This window comes from Orcinus orca, chromosome 11, assembly GCF_937001465.1.
Source record: "Orcinus orca chromosome 11, mOrcOrc1.1, whole genome shotgun sequence".
Classification (NCBI taxonomy): domain Eukaryota; kingdom Metazoa; phylum Chordata; class Mammalia; order Artiodactyla; family Delphinidae; genus Orcinus; species Orcinus orca.
Window position 1 is genome coordinate 83,005,906 of NC_064569.1, and position 21,004 is coordinate 83,026,909.

At 37.7% G+C, this 21,004-nt stretch overlaps 1 protein-coding gene across 5 annotated transcripts in view; it reads left to right on the forward strand.

The window, feature by feature from the left end:
* The first annotated feature begins 8,235 nt into the window (after positions 1 to 8,235).
* The window catches only part of MYBPC1 (myosin binding protein C1), a 95,712-nt gene continuing 82,943 nt past the window's right edge, over positions 8,236 to 21,004 (forward strand). For 4 of the 5 annotated variants that reach the window (XM_049694716.1, XM_049694717.1, XM_049694718.1 and 1 more), the window contains exon 1: positions 8,251 to 8,386. In XM_049694716.1, the coding sequence (XP_049550673.1) occupies positions 8,362 to 8,386 (25 nt within the window). In that variant the 5' untranslated portion in view covers positions 8,251 to 8,361. Of the gene's footprint in view, positions 8,387 to 21,004 lie in introns of all 5 variants that reach the window. The other variant, XM_049694720.1, reaches the window with a different exon arrangement.

The following is a 21,004-nucleotide window of genomic DNA, read 5'->3' on the forward strand; positions in this document are numbered from 1 at the left end:
AAAATCAGTTGCAATTCTATATACTAGCAAGGAGCAAATCAAAAAGGAAATTAAGAAAACAATTCTACTTACAGTAGCATCCAAAAAAATAAAATACCTAGGAATGTATTTAACCAAGGAGATGAAAGACTTGGACACTGACACTATAAAATATTGTTGAAAGAAATTAATGAAGACCTAGATAAATGGAAAGACATCTAATGTTCATGAATTGTAAGACTTAATATTGTTAAGATGGCAATATTACCCAAAGCCTTCTATAATTTCAATGCTATCCTTATCAAAATTCCAATGACCCTTCTGAAGAAATGGAAAAGCTGATTCTTTTTAAAAATTATTTATTTTTTAATTGAAGTGTAGTTGATTTACAACATTGTGTTAATTTCTGCTGTACAGCAAAGTGACTCAGTTATACATATATATACACATTCTTTTCTATATTTTTTAAACCTCTAATTTTTTACATTCTTCTTTTTATACATTCTTTTCTATATATATATATATATATATATTTTTTTTTTTTTTTTAAATCTCTAATTTTTTTTTTGTTGGCTGTGCTGTGCAGCTTGTGGGATCTTAGTTCCCTGACCAGGGATTGAACCCTGGCCCTTAGCAGTGAAAGCGCTGAGTCCTAACCACTGGACTGCTGAGGAGTTCCCTTTTATATTCTTTTCCATTATGGTTTATCACAGGATATTGAATATAGTTCCTTGTGCTATACAGCAGGACCTTGTTGTTTATCCATTCTATATATAATAGTTTGCATCTGCTAAACCCAAACTCCCACTCCATCCATCCCCCAACCCCCTCCACCTTGGCAACCACAAATCTGTTCTCTATGTCTGTGAGTCTGTTTCTGTTTCAAAGATAGGTTCATTTGTGTCATATTTTAGATTCCACATATAAGTGATATCATATGGTATTTGTCTTTGTCTGACTTACTTCACTTAGTATGATAATCTCTAGTTCTATCCATGTTGCTGCAAATGGCATTCATTATTTCATTCTTTTTTATGGCTGAGTAGTATTCCATTGCATATATGTACCACATCTTCTTTATCCATTTATCTGTTGATGGACATTTAAGTTGTTTCCATGTCTTGGCTATTGTGAATAGTGCTGCTATGAACATAGGGGTGCAGGTATCTTTTCTAATTACAGTTTTGTCTGGATATATGCCCAGGAGTGGGATTGCTGGATCATATGGTAATTCTATTTTTAGTTTTTTGAGGAAACTCCATACCATTTTCCATAGTGGCTGCACCAACTTACATTCCCACCAACAGTGTAAGAGGATTCCCTTTTCTCCATACCCTCTCCAGCATTTGTTATTTGTAGACTTTTAAATGATGGCCATTATGACTGGTATAAGGTAGTACCTTATTGTAAATTTGATTTGCATTTCTCTAATAATTAGCGATGTTTTCTTTTCATGCACCTCTTGGCCATCTGTATATCTTCTTTGGAGAAATGTCTATTTAGGTCTTCTGCCCATTTTTCGATTGGGTTGTTTGGTTTTTTGTTGCTGAGTTGTATAAGCTGTTTGTATATTTTGGAAATTAAGTACTTGTCAGTCGCGTCGTTTGCAGATATTTTCTCCCAGTCCATAGGTTGTCTTTGCTGTAGTTTCCTTTGCTGTGCAAAAGCTTGTAAGCTTGATTAGGTCCTGAAAAGCTGATTCTTAAATGAAATTTCAAGGGACCCTGAATAGCCAAAACAATACTGCAAGATAAGAACAAAGTTGGAGGACCCAACACTTCCCAATTCCAAAACTTACTATAAAGCTATAGTAATAAAAATAGGGTGGTACTAGCATAAGGATAGACATATAGACCAACAGAATAGAATTGAGAGCCTAGAAATAAACCCTCACATCTATGGCCAAATGATTTTCAACTAGAGTGCCTCCATTCAATGAGAAAAGAATAGTCTGTTCAACAAACGGTGCTGGGACAATAGGATATCCCCATGCAAAAGAATGAATTTAGACCCCTACCTCACACCTATAAAAAGTTAACTCAAAATACATTAAAAAAAGAAAGGAAAGGAAGGAGGGAGGGAGGGAAGGAGGGAGAAAAGCATTAACAACCTAAATATAGAGTTAAAGCCACAAAATTTTTAGAAGGAAATAGCGTGAAATCTTCATGACCTTGGAGTCAGCAATAGATTCTAAGATATGACACCAACAGCATAAGCATCAAAAGAAAAATCAGACTTCATCAAAATTAAAAACTTCTGTGCATCAAAGGAAAGGACATAATAAAGAAAGTGAAAGCACATCCTACAGAATAGGAGAAAATATTTGCAAATCAACTATTTGATTATTGTTCAGTATTCAAAATGCATAGGACTCTTATTACTCAACAACAAAAAGCCCAATTAAAAAACGGGCAAAGGACTTGAATAGACATTCCTCCAGAGAAAATATACAAATAGCCAACAAGCACGTAAAAAAATGCTGGACACCATTGGTCATCAGAGAAATGCAAATCAAAATAACAGTGAGATATAACTCCACACCTTCCAGGACAGCTATAATTTTTAAAAAGGAAAATATTAAGCGTTAACAAGGATATGGAGAAATTGTGACCTTCATACATTGCCAGTGAGAATGTACGTAGTGCAGCTACTAAGGAAAACAGTTTGGTGGTTCCTCAAAAAGTTAAATATGGAATCACCACATGATCCAACAATTAATCCTAAGTATATATCCAGAAGAATTGAAATCAAGTATTCAAAGAAGTACATGTACACACATGTTCATAGCAGCATTATTCACAAAAGGTGGAAATAACCTAAATATCCATTAAAGATGAATGGATAAGTAAATTGTGGTATATCTATATGATAGTATATTATTCAGCCATAAAAGGAGTGAAGTACTCCTTTTTACATACCACAATGTGAAGGAACCTTAAAAGCATTATGTTATGTGGAAAAAGCCAGACCCGAAAGGTCATATATTGTATGATTCCATTTATATAAAATATCTAGAATAAATAAATCCATAGAGACAGAAAACATATCATTGGTTGCCAGAGAATAAGCAAAGAGGTGGATGGGAAGTAACTGCTTAATGGGTAACAGGTTTCCTTTTAGGATGGTGAATATGTTTTGGAACTAGATAGAGGTGGTGGTTACACAACATTCTGAATGTACTAAATACAACTGAATTGTTCACTTTACAGTAAATGGTTAATTTATGTGATGTGAATTTCACCTCACTAAAACAATTAGTTTAAAAAAAAACCAAAAAAACTTAATTCCTTAGAAATTAAGCCCTTTTAGGGGCTTCCCTGGTGGCACAGTGGTTAAGAACCTGCCTGCCAGGACTTACCTGGTGGCACAGTGGTTGAGAGTCCGCCTGCCGATGCAGGGGACACGGGTTCGTGCCCCGGTCCGGGAAGATCCCACATGCCGCGGAGCGGCTGGGCCCGTGAGCTATGGCCGCTGAGCCTGCGCGTCCGGAGCCTGTGCTCCGCAACGGGAGAGGCCACAACAGTGAGAGGCCTGCCTACCGCAAAAAAAAAAAAAAAAAAAAAAAATCTGCCTGCCAGTGCAGGGGACACGGGTTTGAGCCCTGATCTGGGAAGATCCCACATGCCACGGAGCAACTAAGCCTGTGCACCACAACTACTGAGCCTGTGCTCTAGAGCCCGCGAGCCACAGCTACTGAGCCCGAGTGCCACAACTACTGAAGCCTGCGTACCTAGAGCCCGTGCTCCACAACAAGAGAAGCCATTGCAATGAGAAGCCTGCGCACTGCAATGAAGAATAGCCCCCACTCATCGCAACTAGAGAAAGGCCGCATGCAGCAACGAAGACCCAACGCAGCCAAAAATAAAATAAATAAATTTAAAAAAGAAAGAAATGCCCTTTTAAATAACTCCTGGATCAATGAGAAAATAAAAACCTAAATCTAAGATTATTCATAAATTAATGAAAAAGTAAGAACTCTAAATCAAAATGTATGTGATACAACTAAAGACTTAGGCTGTAAATAAAGTCTAAATTAAATTCTCAACATAGAAAACAACAACAACAAACTTGACCAAAAGAAGTTAGGAGAAGAAAAGGTAATAAAATCATAAACTGGTTCCTTCTTTCTTTCTTTTTTTTACATTTCACGGAAAACCTCTTGTTGGCCTTTTGGATAGAAACGGGATTATATTTTCCAGGAAGGATGATCCCATCATACTTCTGCTGGAACCAGCTCATGGCCTCCTTTTTGCTGATTCTGTTTAGCAAAGGAATGCAGAATTGTATTAATAGAATAATATACCGTAATGAAATAGGATTTTTACCAGGAAGGCAAGGATTGTCCAACATTTGTCAAGTTTTCAAAATATGTAACTCATTATGTAAACAAATTAAAGAAGAAAAACGTGATTACAATGATGTATACAAAAATACATTTGATAAAATTCAGTAGTTGTTACTAATAGTTAAGTAGGAAAAAAAGGAAACTACCTAAAAATGATAGACTATTTACTACAAATAGCAAATATCATATTAAAGTTTAAATACTAGATCCATTTCTATTAAAATCAAGAACAAGAGAGGAAGACCCACCCTCTGCACTATTATAACATATTTGGGCTTCTAACTAATGTAATAAGAAAATAAAATAAATAAAATTGAAAATTAAAAAAACAAAATTATTATTTGTACATATTATATTACTATCATAAATTATAGTAAATAAATCCAAGTGACTTTCCTAAAAATCCTATTTGAACTAAAAAATTATTTGATTAGGTGTCTGGATACAAAATAATTATACAAATAACTTCATAGCTTTTCTTTATACTCTCAGTAACCAGTTACAAATGGACATGGAAAACTGAGATTCCATTTGAAATAGTAACAAAACTATGAAATGTCTAGGCACAAATTTAACATGAATGGTATAGGATTAAAAACAATTATTTTTTAATTAAGGTATAGTTGATATACAATATGATATAAGTTCCAGGTGTAAAAAAAAAAAGTGATTCACAATTTTTAAAGGTTATACTCCATTGATAGCTGTTATAAAATATTGGCTATATTTCCTCTGCTGTACAGTATACCCTTGTAACTTGTTTATACTTCTCTGCTCTCTTTGATTGTTGCATGGAACATTACTGCTTTTATTTTGAAAGATGTGGCAGAGATTGATATTTACCTATTTAACATTCATTCTCATTCTCTTTAGTAAAAGAAGCCCATTGCCACTGACAATGAAAGACTATATTTCCCAAATTCTTTTGTAGCCAGATATGACCATGTAGTCAAGGTATGGCCCATGGGAGGTATCAGATGTTTTATGTGAGACTTCAAAGAAGTCCCAAAGATATTAAGAACGTGAGTCCTTTTTTCTGCTGCCTGGAATGTGGATGTAACGGCTAGAGCCCTAGCAGCCATTTTAGACCATAAAGTTACCTTGGATGATAGAGCAGGACGAAGGAGTCTAGATTCCTGATGACAGTGTGGAGTCACTACAATAACTCTAAACTAATTACTTTTGAACTTGCTTTATGTGAACGAGAAATACTACTATCTTGGTTTAACTGTCATTATTTTGTGATTCTGTGTTATATTTAGCCTAATCTGATCCTAAATAACACAAAAGGAAAACCCCAGTAAAGGATTTAGTAAAAGAAAAAAAAAAAAAAGAGCCCTATTGACCATTTTCCCCCTTCCTGAGAGTGAGGTTGAAGATAAGGAGTCTGCAACCTTCTAGAACGTACGACATCTGAAATAGAGGTCATGTGTTCTTAAAACGATACAGTCCTAGGAAAATTACACATGTCTACTTACTATTCTAACTTGAAATCTTACTTTAACCATCTAATACACTCTACAACTATTTATCTTGAAATTTGTCCATACTTCCAATTCCTCCAATAATGTTTTATCTTTTTTATAATCAAGTCCTTAATTACCAAAAAGTTCCCTGGGTCATAAAATATTTTCTCCATGGGTTGCAACATTTCCTGGCACATGTTCACTTCAGTAAAATGATCAGTGTGTTAAAAACCCAATGCAGTGTCTGCAGAAGCCAAAGATGGCAGGGCACCTCTTTTGTGGCATGTGTGAAATCTGCCTATCACTATAAACATTCTTTGCAACATGACACTTTGCCCTTATGTCCATTTCGTATGTGGTATTCAGTGTGCTGGGAATGCTGAAAAAAATGTTTTTTTTTTTTTTTTAGGATATAGAATCACAATGTTAAACCTAGAAGAGGCTTCAGAGGTCATTTTTTCAAACCCCTCATCTTACACAAAAGGAAACTGAGGCCCAGAAAGGCCACTTGACTTTCTTAAACTCTGCTGGTTAATGGCAGGTCCAGAAATAGAAACCAAGAGTCTGACTTCAAATACTAGGTCTTTAATTTGTTTCATCTATTAATTGATACTCTTATGATAGACTCGGTAAAAAAAAGTTACTGTTTTTTTCTTTCAATATATCTGACTTTGTATTACAGAATATGCTGTATTCTGACTGACATTTAGCTGTTTGGCATCTAAGATAAAGGAAAATTTTAAAAAGCAAAGCAATGTGCTCCGTAGCACTATGTGGTTGAGAAAAGGCTTTTCTTTGTAGAAGATGTTCATCGAGCTTCTTGACTGGCTTTCCTCCCCACCCCCCGCCGCCCCCACAAGTAGCTAAAGAATGATGCTTTGAGTTCTAAGTTGAGTTTCCATCCTTATATGAAAAGTTAAGAGTTTGGTAGAGCTAAGTCTGACCAGCTGTGCTCTCAGCCACAAGGGAAATTAAATGAGACAATGTGGCTGGTTCAGCACAGATCAATCAAAGTCTCTTGAAAATGGTCTTGAAAACACAGCAATAAAAGCACACAAGTAGTTGTCTTTTCATATAAACTAATTTTAGTCCTGGTCTCTAAGGTGCCATGCATGTGGACAAAGAAAGGAAAATGTCTTTTTTAGGTTGACCACTTGGTAGCTCAAATTTCTCCATCAGTTCCATGAGAGTTTGGGGAGAAAGTGGCCAAACCTGATAGTCTACCAATACCTTAAGTTAGATTTGTGTGTATATTTGCCATCTTGAAGCAAAACAGTAGCTACTGGTCTATCTGAATTTCTTTGCCCATGCCCCATATATTTTTAAATGTATAATTCAGTGGGTTTTTTAAAAATATATTCACAAAGTTGTACATCCATCATCACTACCTAATTCCAGAGCATTTGCATCATTCCCTAAAGGAACTTCATGTCCACTAGCAGTCACTCCCAGTCCCACCTCCCCTCAACCCCTGGCAACCACTAATTGAGTTTCTGATACAATGGATTTGCCTATCCTGGATATTTCATATAAATGGAATCATACAATATATGGTCTTTTGTGTCTGGCATCTTTCACTTATAATGTTCTCAAGCTTCATGTGTGTTGTAGCATGTATCATTACTTCATTCTTTTATATACACTGTAATTTTTTTAAAGGATGTTTTTTGAAAAAAAGGTAAATGCGGACTTCCCTGGTGGCGCAGTGGTTGAGAGTCCACCTGCCGATGCAGGGGACACGGGTTCGTGCCCCGGTGTGGGAAGATCCCACATGCCGTGGAGCGGCTGGGCCCGTGAGCCATGGCCGCTGAGCCTGAGCGTCCAGAGCCTGTGCTCCGCAACGGGAGAGGCCACAGCAGGGAGAGGTCTGCGTACCGCACCCCCCCCAAAAAAAGGTAAATGCTAAGCATTCCTTAATAGAAAACCTTGCTATTCTTGGAGGAGAAAATGAGACAAGATATTAAACATAGAAATTTGGCATGACAAATTAATGTTAATATGTTGATAAAAAGAAGAAAAAATTTAAACCCAATAATTAAGAATAGACAAAAACAAAAAGCTAATGGGAGCATAACATTATCATCAATATAGAGATTCTTCTTTATAATGTTAGTGAAAATTAAAGTATATATTGAATTAGCATGTTATGATTTTTAATTTGATTTAATTTTTTATTATCAGGCAAACTTTTTGCATTTCTGAGTTGACACATGTCTCTGTCAGACAGAAAGTGAAAAGCAAGAAGGAGCACAAGGCTGCAGCTGAATTTAGAAAGTTAGAGGTGTTCTCATAGCCACATGAGATGGACAGAAGATTCCTTCCAGTAGGCGAGAGAGCAGAATACAGACAACAGATGTGAGAAAGGTCCTCATAGCTGTCAAGTTCCAGCATCCTTGTGCTGAAGAAGGGGCGGTGCCAACATGATTGATATTCACAGGGAATATAAAAGGGCCAGACTTCTACCCAGCTGCTTGTCACACTGACCTGTACCATCTCTACTGCTCGTGGGGTTTCTGTCAACTAGTACTGGAAGGGAGCAAACTCATTGGAGAATAACATTTTATTGTGGCCATGCCAGAACCCACTAAGAAAGAGGGTAAGATTCAACCATAGATCTTTTTCTTGTACTTTTTAAGAAAGCATGTTTCTTTTTGGTATTTTCAAACAAATATCCAATTTCTTAAATAGACTGTAAAATAATAGAATCACTATGATTTAAGGAAAAGATCCTTTAGAGTAAACAGACCAGAGGGAAAATAAAGGGAGAGTATAACCAATTGAAAAATATCTGATAATTATTGTTTATGAAGAATATTAACTAAAATGACAAATTATAATTCTATCATATTTTTCAAAGAATCTTTAAAGTTTAATGTAAGGGTGTTAATTGGTCATGATGAGCAGATTTCATTTTCAAGTGTATTTTCTTAGGTTCAATCACAAATTTTTCACCATGTATTTGCAGTTTGGGGGGGGCGGGAGGGGCTTGGAATGCTTTCTTAAATAGTTAATAAATTTGATCCAGGTTTCAAAAAAGAATTTGTAACAATATTTCCAGATTTGCTGTACTTTTCTCCTGGAAAGACATTAAAAATATGCAGATGCATGTATTTTTTGCTTTTATCATTTTGGAGCTTTATTAGTTATGACATTCTTATGTTCTTGCCTGGAAAGAAAATCTAACACCAGTGATATCTTTGAATATCACTGATAGATTGTGTTCTTTATGACCTTTATTGAAGATAATTTCACAATATGTAGACTTTTAAAAATAATTAAGCTGAAAATAGTCTTCGTTAGAAGAAATGTTTCCTCCAATAAACAGTTTCTCCTATACATAAAAAATCAATATCTAAAAACTACTAATTAATTACATAAATAAGCTGGAATTAGAAATTACTAAAATAACTAATGAAAAGCACAAATTAACAGCACAAGTATATTGAGTTTAATTTTAAATGGAGACATCTTTTAAAAATATTTTCTCATTCATATTAGTCTTCATTAGTGCTTAGTAAATCTTTATTTTTCACGTCTGTAAATAAAAGCGACAAACAAACGTTAGCAGGGAGCCAGGGAGCATAAAAATGGTATTTAGTTTTTTTCATTTTTTAATTCTAAAAACTCCTTTTAACCATTATTTCAAAGAATCCTGAAAAGGATGCTAGACTTGAATCCAAAGTTGAAATACTAACCAAATTATCAAAAGTCTTTGAAATATATTTCTTTATGTAATTAAGTAACCAGTGTTGACAGGCTGTGGTGATCAGTTTACAGGTTGGCTTTACTTGTGGCGGAGGGCATTGATGGATGAAGTCTTCCACCCGAAATAACCACACCAAATGCATGCATTAATATGGGAACTTAATCCTGACTCTCAGGCAGTGAGTCCAACTCCTGCTAAAGCGTCTTATTTGTCATGTAAATGATTTACATGTGTATTAAATGTCCTTTTCATTTGATCTGTCACTTGACTAGCCTCTTCAAGGCTTATTTGGGTGAAATGCATTCTGTGTTTCCTGACTGAGGACAGAATATTGTTTTAATTATCCTGCATTTAGTAAATCAATTTGCATGTGTTATTTTAAAGCCCATTGGAAAGTGATAAAAAAAAGCTGAGAAACTAATAAATAAGATGATAAGCTGTAGAGCCTATAAAGCTAATTAAATTATTTGGATTGCAGATACGATAAAGTTTTACTTTTTGTCTGACAAAATCTGATCCATTCTACTTTTAAAGACAATGAAATTTTAGAGTGACAAAGAGGAAAATATATCTTCAACTTCAGCTCCCCCCGAAAAACCACGTATATATTTTGGTTATAGATCAACGTACATACCAAAGTGCCCATAATCTTTTGCTATAAAAGCACTGTTGATATTCTGTGTAGGAGTTCCCCTCACCCAGCACAGTAATTTTATACTGATTCTTTGGTTAGTTTAAATTTGGATGGTGGGGAGTGGGGACAAAAAGAGGTTTTTTTTTTAATTTAAAATCCTTGGAGGAAGTACAGGGATTTTTTTGTTTCCTTACCGGCAGAACTGATTTTTAAAAGATCTACACCTTGAAGAGTTTTCTTAGTGAAATCATTGCATTTTTATTGTTTACATCAGAAGAGTAAGGAGTATGGCAGTTCAGGAACTATTCTGGTCCTTGTACCTTCTCCTAACTGATTTCACTTTTACTGGAGTTGGTTTTGTTACATATGAGCATCCCTCTGAAAGACAGCCTCAAGAATAAAACATGCCACCAAACCAATTCTTCAGAGTCATTTCAAACTATCTGCAGAAACATTCTCCCAACCAGGTTTCTCCAGCCCCTATGGGTCTTCTTACATCTCTTCCTTAGCTGGGAGAACCATGCTCAGGAAGGGATTGAGCACTTGCTATAAATCTTGATAAGACACATGAGCTGGTTTGGCCCTCCTAGGATCCAGCAGCACCTGACAACTCTTAAAAAGAGATTGAGTTTTCAGCATCTGAAGGTGCAAAAGATGTCTCTCTCAACTGCCTCCCAACCTGCAGGGGTCTAATTCTAGGAGATTCATGTTGGGTCCTGGGAGAGCTGGTCCTTCTAAGGAGAAGAGGGAAGGACAGGTGTACCTTTAGACCTCAAGGAGGAACTCTAATGGAAGTAATTGGTCAACGGTCCTTACTTAGACCCTTCAAAATATTCTGGATGGCTCTGTAAGCCCTTTCTGAGAAAGAAAGCACTATTTTTAAGGAGTAACCACTTCCCATTGTCCTCCTCTGCACCTTTATCATTGGTACATCTGTTCACTGGAGAACTATACTCTTGGTACTGTCAGTTCCAAAGTTAAGGTCTGTCTTACACTTTAGATTGATGCAGAACCTGAGACCCAGTAAAATTAAATTGTTCTAATCAAATAGCAAGAGAAGATGTGGTAGGAAGTTTCAGATTTGTGGGAATCTCCCAGGATGTCTCATCTACATACCATCTATTAATTGAGCATTTACTGTGAACTAGTCGCTGGGATTTCAGAGATGTATACAACATGGTCTATGTTCTAAAAACCCTTACAGTTAATTGCCCCTGGGTCCTACTGAGTAAACGAATCAACTTTCACTCGAATTTTCTCTTTTCCTGTCAAAGAGTTATTTTATCAAACTAGAAATTAGATGAGTAATTTTATGAAATTAGAAATTGGCAATAGCCTTTCTTCTTTGTTTGAATCTCTAATAGTTTAAAAATACTATTAATGTTATTTTTGCCTGTAAATCATTTCTTCAGAATTTTATCTCTGTAGTATGTGATGATTAAAACCATAAAGCCTGGTTCTTTAATCTACTTAGACAATTGTTAACTATCAGATTCTATAGAACCTAGAAAAATTCTTTTCTAAAACACCAAGTTCGGGCGTTAACATGAATTTTACTTTTTGTTATGTGATCTATCAGGCCTATTATATTTTATGTACTTAACTTGTAGGAAAAAGGCCAGAGTTCCTCCTTGGTGCTTGTGTGTCATTCAAAACACCTTGGGAGAGTCACTGTAACTTTCCTATCTTCCATGTAAGGTTTCTTCTTGAAAACTCAATCATATGGCAAAACATAGCTCCATTGATGAACATCATTTTAAAGGGTCATTCTGATAACTCCAGGAATCAAAGTATGGCATTGTTGTTACAGATTCTTTTGCTATATCAGCATGAAATATCTATCTATCTATTCTACCTTGGCCTATTTCAGTAGGATTAGGTGGGAACATGGGCATGGAGGATAATGTTCTCAGTCCACAGGAGTTTTTCCTTTGCTATGTCTTTCTCTTGGTCCCTAGAGATTTCATTACATTTTAATGTTCTGCTAAGCCCCAAACCTATCTGAATGCAGAGCAACGTTCATCACCTCTTACCTATTTCCCAGCATCACTCAAGGCTTAGTCATCATCAGAAAAGGAGGCCTGATGATGGGAAACCTTCCTCTCATATTTACTCCTTGACCTTTAGTTTCCACCTGCATCTATTTCAAACACCAAAATAAATGTGTCTTTGGAGAAGTCATCTTACATATAGGCTATTACCTTTCCCTGAAATTGGGGAAAAGTACATCTGTTGGAAGTAAGCAAAAGAAAGGGAGAAGAGGGAGGAGGTATTTGATCGAGGGCAGCTAGTTTCCTCCAAACTTCAAATGGTTCATTTAGGCCACATTGAAGATTTGGATGAAGAATAAAGAAGTTGCACGAATGAATGCCAGTGTTTTTCCCCCTGAAAAATCTTTACCAGGCTTCACTGGAAAGGCACAGTGTAGGTTTGAGCTGTCTGCTGTAAGGAGGAACACACTAGAGGGGCTAAATACTTGGCAAAATCATTCTTTTTCAGTAGCCTGCTTTTATGACTGTCCGGCTGCACCTGTTAGGAAGATAAACAAAGGACTGGCCAATTCTTTCCTCTCAAGCGCCCTAAATATATCGCTTAAAAAAAAACTTTGAAAAGACAGGTCGTATCCTTGTTTCTCATCCAGTTAGTCTGAAGCAGTCTCCCCCAGGCCTTGCAAAGAGCAGGGGTAAGGGAGTTCCTGAAATGAACAAAGGTCAAGGTTAGGCTCTCTGGCTGGTCTGAGAGACCCAAGAGAAAGGAAAAAGAGAAAAACGTATAATCCTTTGTTCTCTCAATGCCTCACTTTATTTTGGCCCAAGATATGGCCTTGAAACATTTTATTTTAGGTTCCTCCTGGACACACAATTCAGTTTCCTTACTTATAGCAATTTCAAAGTAACCCTTAATTTGACATGAATGTTAGAGTAAACTGCCCAAGCTGAAGTTGCTTTGAAGAAGTGCTTGGACACAAAAATAAATAAATAAACCATCTTTTAAAAAGCTTGAGCGAATACGAAACAATGTTTTTGAATCTTTTTTGTAAACCCATATATGCTTTTTTTTTTTAGAGAGAGTTGTGAGAAGAGGCTGTCACAAAAGGAAATAGTGCTGTTGTTTTTACAGCCCTAGAAAGCAGTTTTGTTGTTTTTGCTTACATTTCTTATGATTGTTTGATTTAAAATTTATTTTTCAACTCTTTATGGTCAAACAGAAGAATTTTTATTGTTGTTAATAATTACTATTTTTATCTGCACTCCTCCTTAATTAGTTTATGAACCTATATTAAGAGACACAAAATACTCTTGGCAGTCCATGACTGTGGTAATTCTAGACCTCATCTCTAGACATACTTGTGTGTGTTAGATAATAAAGAACAGGATGAAAGCTCTAGCAATCAAAAATAAGCAGAAAACTATTAATTTCATGTGTGTACCTGCATAGATATGGCCATGTCTTTTCCTTTCCTTTTTCTTTTTTTTTTTTCCCATTTCAGTTCTTGATGGGAACAGATGTCTTTTCTGGAGTCCTTAGTTTGTTCGGAATATTGCACCCTGGGGAAGCCCAATAAATACACAGAAAGGTAGTTACTGAAATACAGTGTTTTGAGTTAGGTTAATCATGAAGTAGCTATTGCTTATTCAAGAGCGGTTTTCTAAAATTTGAAAGCCTAGTGATTAAGGAAAATGAAACCGTGAAAAAGAAGAAAAGGCTTTATCACTTAATTTCCTACATGCATGCAAATTGTCTTGTAACTGGAGAGAACAGGGCATCTGTCCCCACAGCTTTTTACAAAAACAGCCCCCAAACATCAAAGTGATGATACTGTTGCACCCAGATCTCTTCTTCATGGAGAGGCCCAGTTATAATTCACAAAGAGTGTATTTGTTTTGGACAGCCACACAGATAGACAGCAAGCCAAATTGCAGGATGTTCCCATGCAAGGGGCAGATTATTTATACACTTTTACATGCATTTCCAGAGTAAAGTTTTAGATTCCATCAGATCGGGTCATGAAGTGGTTGATTTGGCAAAGAAAAAGACAAGGATCATTTAATCCCATGCCTATTTTTCTCTCTAAAATGAGTTCCCAAGAAGTTAACCATAATCTGACTTTCATTATGACTTTCAAGTCTGAAATCCACTTTGATAAGACTTTTGCCTTTTTATGCTCCCTAGGAATCTTTTTATGGGCCAGTTTGGCACATCAGTACAATACCTAAAATTATGTTTATTAATATGTCAGATGTTAGATTTTATAATTTTGTTTTCGTTTTTTGAATTGTACTTTAGATAGTTACAAGAACTTAGGGCTCAAATTTTTCTTTTTCTCCAAAATCATCCAGTTCTTCCTCTAAATTACATCAAATCTCTTTCTAAGTTCCTCAGGAATTCTTTGCTTGTAGCAGGTAATACCTTCTTCCTTCTATAGAATTTTATGTTTTGGAGCAGAGTGTTCTGCTTATAACTAAGAATCACCTAATTACACAATTCTACAATTTAATTTCTCTTTTTTTTTAGTTACATGTCTTTAGACTTGTTCTGCATAGAGTATGTATTTTGGGGGTTTCCTCACATATATTGAGTAATAGTCATCATTAAACATAGTGACATAAACAAAGTATACTATTCACAGAACGTTCTAGACTGTTCAAATTCCAGCTGCACATGTATTGAGTTAGTTATACTTCATATACCTCAGATGCTTCAGCTGTTAGATGTGAATAGTAATAGTACCTAACTTTTTTTTAATAAGAATTAAATGAGATAAATCTGGTAAAAAGCTCAGAATAAATCCTAGCATGTAATTAGAACTCAAGTCTTTTCCTTTTAATGCAGCAAACTCAGAAATCTTGTCGGGCATAAGGCGTTAAATGTCTCCCATTTAATATAAAATTTGAGGGCATTTCCACCCTCTTATCAGTCACTGTAAGGTATGTAGCAACCACTGTTCACCTCCTTACCTGCTATTAATATTTATCATACAGTCCCAGACAGCTGTGGTTATTCTCATAACCATCATTGCCACCATGACGAGTATTTCATTTTTTTTAAACTTGTGGTGAAATATCTTCGCTTTCACCCATGGAGGCTCAGATCAAATTAGAGGCCTACACTTCAGAGCCTCTGTTGTGTTCCCACTGAAATGTGTTATGTCCAGCTGGGGGTCCCCAGTTGTTAGCCAGATGGTGGTAACCATTGTGGGAGCATGGCCTTTCCCACTTAGATGAAGGAGTCACCCAGCACAGTTGAACATGTAACTGTATCCTCCACCAAAGGTTATAAGGCTTGGGTGTTGGGGACATTAAGATTTTTCTTCCCACCCGGGGTGCTGTTGGCAGGTGGGGGTCTTTCTCTGGCCTGAACATTTCTGAGATAACCACATAAAGAACTCTGCATGACCACATATGGATAGGGTGGGTGATTGATTGAGTGGCTGTATTTACTGCTGTGGAATTTTATTTTTATGACCCCACCTGGCATCAGGCCTGTCCTTCCTCTATTTTTAAAAAGTCACCCAATGTGAGGCCTAGCAATGGCTTGGGGCAAGGCTCGTAAGGGATTTATTCTGATAAGCCTATAACCGCAGAAGAGTGGTATGATTGTAGGAATGGCCCACTCAGGAGCAGACCCCCAGGAAAGGCATACAAAGGGACTAAAGGGAGAAATCGTTAACAATTCAAATCCCTTTTGCAATAATTTCCTTTTGACCTGTGCTAAATTTTTAAGCTTCAATTTGAGTAAAGCTTCTTCTACACTATTGTTCACATCTGTGTCACTCGCAACCCTCATTTGATTCTTACTTTAAAACATGGCAAGAATAATGATAAACAGACTAGTCATCAGACCTTAGCAAAAGATCTCATTTTCATCCAGCTCCATGTTAAGAGTGAGAAGCTATTTGTTGCTGTGTAATAATAACCAGATTTTAATCCTCCTGTGTGGAATGACATCTTAAGTTAAAAACATGTATAATTAGAACGATGGGGCTTCCCTGGTGGCGCGGTGGTTGAGAGTTCGCCTGCCGATGCAGGGGACACGGGTTCGTGCCCCGGTCCGGGAAGATCCCACATGCCGCGGAGCAGCTGGGCCCGTGAGCCATGGCCGCTGAGCTTGCGCGCCCGGAGCCTGTGCTCCGCAGCGGGAGGGGCCGCAACAGTGAGAGGCCCGCGTACCACAAAAAAAAAAAAAAAGAACGATGGAAGAACAAATTGACTAGGGAAGGGAAAAAACCCTGTGGATTCAGGGAATTTCCATCAAGCTAAATAATGAGTCACTGAAAATTTACATACTTGATGCACAATTAGACTCCACTTATTCAGAACCTTAGAATATAGTCTTTGGTGATATTTGGGCACGGTAAATAAATATGGATTAAATTGATTGAATCAAATTCTGAATAGCTGGATTCGATGGATAGCTAATAGTTCATTTTGTTCTTGAACCTTATTATTTCAACCAATTTGGTTATCAACATGCCTAAAATGTAATATATTACTTCTTATTTTGAAAAAGAAAGTACAGTGGATATAATTTAACTTTGTCATCAATTATAGATATCTGTTATCTTACCACATGATATCCCGAGGGCTCAGATTATCTGCCTTTTTGTTAATGGGCCCACATTGATTTGTATTTTGAATTTGTGTCCAACTTTTGACAGCTTTCCTGTTTCATCCCTTGCCAGGAGGCTGCTGTCTTCTTTAATTACTCTTACCAGTCATATGTGAAGCTTCCCCCTTCTCTTCCCTCTGTTGTTTGCTTTGGATCCCAGCCAGGTCAATAATCTGGCTGAGGAGGGCTGCCCTACAGAGTACTGTATTTAAGGAGGCACTAATTCTCAGCATCGTGCAAATGCAAGGTCCGCACCTGAGTGTCAGTGCCTCCTTAAGTGTTGCTCCCTGGGCACCTGGCTCACCTCACTCTAGTTCCAGTTAGGGGGCTGGGGACCTGGGGTTGTGGGGGAGGGTCTTCTCTTGGGAGTAAAGCATTTGAGTTCTTAGTGTACCAAGTAGGAGGAGCTTGAGACAACTCTTTTTGCTCTTCAGAAGCCCTTGTAATTTGCTGGTCAGCAGCTGTTATGTGGATAAATGAGGTTGCTAGATAGCTGAATTCTAAATAGGGGACGTGGTACTAGACAATATTACCCTTTTGTTCCTATTATTATGCACATCGGAAAATAAGTTACTGCCCTCCAAATCAGTTTATGGCTTTTATTTTGATTGCTTCATTCGTTTTATTAAGCAAGGCTACAGATTTTTCCTAAATGACGCATATGACATGAGTTGTTGTTTTTTTTAAGTGTGCACACACAAAATAATTTTTTAAGAAGATTTACCATAAATTCTCAATGATTCTCAAATTTTTGGTCTCAGATCCATTGGCATTCAGTAATTACTGAGGAAGCTAAAAAGCATTTCTTTCTGTGCATTCTATCCTTCAATATTTACTGCATTTGAAATTAAAATTGATAAACTTTTAAAACTTAAGAGTACAAAACACATGTTCTATTCGCTGTCAGAGTGTTGGTGTCATCACACATGATATATCCTCTGGAAAACTCCATGGCCTGTTTGTGAGAGAATGTGAGTGAAAAAGGCATATAATGTCTTAGCGTTATTATGAAAATAGTTTTGACCTCATGGACTCCTCAAAAGGGCCTCAGGGGTTCTTGGGGATCCCAGACCATACTTTGAGAATCTCTGTGTATAATTCCCCCTTAAATCCCAAGGTGTAAACTGTCCTCCAGACCTGTAGGCTATAATGAATAGAACAAAATAAGTATATAACTGTGAAAACATTAAATTACACATTAATTTATGTCCAAAAATCTTTACCTCTGATGCATAAACAATATGGCCAGTATAAATATGCTGCCATTTGTGTTTGCTAATTTTTTTGGTGAAACTTATGATTCATATAATCAAAACTTCTGTAAATGTTATGAATGTCCCCATGCAGACAATATTTTACATTAAAGCAGTTTCCATTGTGCTGTTATCTAGGCATATGAGAGATAGGCTGTGACATGTACACAGTGCCAGACCTCACTATCAACAGGGGATACACCCGACAGTGTTTATTGCATATTTAATCTAAAAGGGAAAATAACTTGCTATATTACCAAAAGTAACAAAACAAGCGTTGGCCAGGTAAAACCTTATTCACCATGATTTCACAATACATAAAGCGTTCACATGTTTTATTTCAAACCAAGAACTTGAGAATAAGAAATAATAATTAGTAATAACATATAATTTTCTCCTGTATCCCAGATTACCAAAGGATAGTTATAGTATTTGTTTTATCCCCAAAAAAGTGACAAAAAGAAAGCCACACACACACATATACACAAAGACGTATAATCCTACCACTCAATAATAACAACTGTTATTATGTTCTTATCTTTTCTGTGCCTATATAACATATTCATATGATGTAATTATGCTCTCCATGCTATTTAATGGCTACACTGAATTGCACATGAGGGCCCATAAAATAATTTTAAGTCAAACAACGTATTATTTGAGCAAGTGAGCCCATGGGAAGGAGAGAACTGGGTTAATCATATCATTTCAGTGTACAGACACAGAGGGAGAGGCAGGTTAATGCCTCCTAAAATTAAAAATTTTTTTCCCTTTGGGACTTCCCTGGTGGTGCAGTGGTTAAGAATCCACCTGCCAATGCAGGGAACACAGCTTCCAGCCCTGGTCCAGGAAGATCCCACATGCCGCGGAGCATCTAAGCCCGTGCGCCACAACTACTGAGCCTGTGCTCTAGAGCCCGTGAGCCACAACTACTGAGCCCACGTGCCACAACTATTGAAGCCCGCGCACCTAGAGCCCACAACAAGAGAAGCCACCACAATGAGAAGCCCGCGCACTGCAGGGAAGAGTAGCTCCCACTCGCTGCAACTAGAGAAAGCCCGCATGCAGCAACGAAGACCCAATGCAGCCAAAAATTAATTAATTTAAAAAATTGTTAATTATAAAAAACAATAAAATTTAAAAATTAAAATTTTCCCCTTTAATTTACTGATCATGGAACACTTGATTGTGGAAAATAGAAGTGGACTGCATTGGAGGGAGCCAACCATTTATGGAGTGACCGGGTTCCTGGTCTTTCAGCAAAGCACGAAGTCCACTTATGGGCTGTCTATTTAATAGCGGCCACCAGTGCCCGTCAGTTAGAATGCCCTGGCACTCACTGTGCAGGCCTGCCATTGGTGGCATACCTGTGCTTTTTACAGTAGGTGGTCATAGGAAAAATCCACCATAAATAGATCAAGCCCTTTGAAAGCATGTCAGCATTGCAGAGGGAAAGAAAGTCTATATCTGCGAATTAGAAAGGATCAAAGCACAGCCGCCCTTGCTGAAGTAGGAAGGAGTTAGCTTTAGTTGCTGATTAAGACTCTGGTTAATTTTTATGTTGTCCATGAAAATATTTCCTTGGGCTTAATTTTGCAAAGTATCCTGGTTTTTTTTTTATTATTATCATCCATAAAAAGTTTAAAAACAACAACTTATATAACCCTGCTTCTTGAGTCCATCCTGTTTGTTTTCCAACAGTGACAGTGGGTGAGGACGGATGAGGGGAACAAGAAGCTAACTTTATTCACCTGGCAGAAAAGTCCCATGGAATTTGCCCTTTGTTTTTTGGGGTTTTTTTTTGCGGTACGCGGGCCTCTCACTGCTGTGGCCTCTCCCGTTGCGGAGCACAGGCTCTGGACGCGCAGGCTCAGCGGCCATGGCTCACGGGCCTAGCCGCTCCGCGGCATGTGGGATCTTCCCAGACCGGGGCACGAACCCGTGTCCCCTGCATCGGCAGGCGGACTCTCAACCACCGCGCCACCAGGGAAGCCCAGCCCTTTGGTTTTTGAATAAGCAGGAGTATAGCAGGACCCCACCTCAAGAGATACCTGTTAGCTCAGAATCTCAAGCTTTAGAGAGCTTCCCAAGGCCTTGTGCTTTTTGACACTTACAACATGGCGAAACTAGGTAACAGTGGAGTTGGCATGGTTGGCTGAGGGATTTTGCTAAGACATGAAGCCCAGATTTTGAAAAAGGAGAATGCTTAGAAAGGCAAGTGGTGTTTTGAGGGCCAAAAACTCTAGTCGTAATTGCTCTCCCCAAATGGAAGGCGTGCTGACAAGAAGAAGAAATCTAAATGATGGGGTTGGGTGAGTGCCTGGGAGCGGTCAGCCAGCAGGAGGGTCACGAATGGGAGACATAGTATTCCCTGTGGGGAAGGCAGACGAAAAAAGCTGCCCTCGGAGTGCCAGGGGACGGTTCTTGATTTCTTGGCAGCGGGCAGAAGGGGCTTTCATGCTGGTAGGAACGGCCTGCCAGTCAACTATATTTACAGAGCACCTGCTGTGCAGAATTTGAAAAGGAGGAGGAGACAGGCCTTGTCCTCAAGAAGCTTGTGATCAAAGAGAGAAGAGAAGTTCCCAAGTACTGTGAACGGTGTCAGATTTGGAATGGGAGAGGATTTGATGACATGGAAGGCTCAGTCTGAGCATTCTTATTCAAAGTGTGGGTCGTGGACCCGCAACATCAGCATCACCAGGGAGCCTGTTAAAAATGCAGAATCTGGAAGCCCACCGCAGACCCCCAGAGTCGGAACCTGCACTGGACCAAATCCCTAGATGATTCGTCTCCCCATAGCAGTTTCAGAAGCACAAGAGGGGCTGTGGAGGTGCTGAGTCTCGAATGTTTTACCTGGCTTGGTAACTAAACTGATAGAAAAAGGCAGTTAATTTACCTGAGAGTCTTTTTCATTTTTTTTAAATATTTATTTATTTGGCCGCACGGGGTCTTAGTTGTGGCATGCAGGATCTTTGGTGTCGCGTGTGGACTCTTAGTTGCGGCATGTGAGAT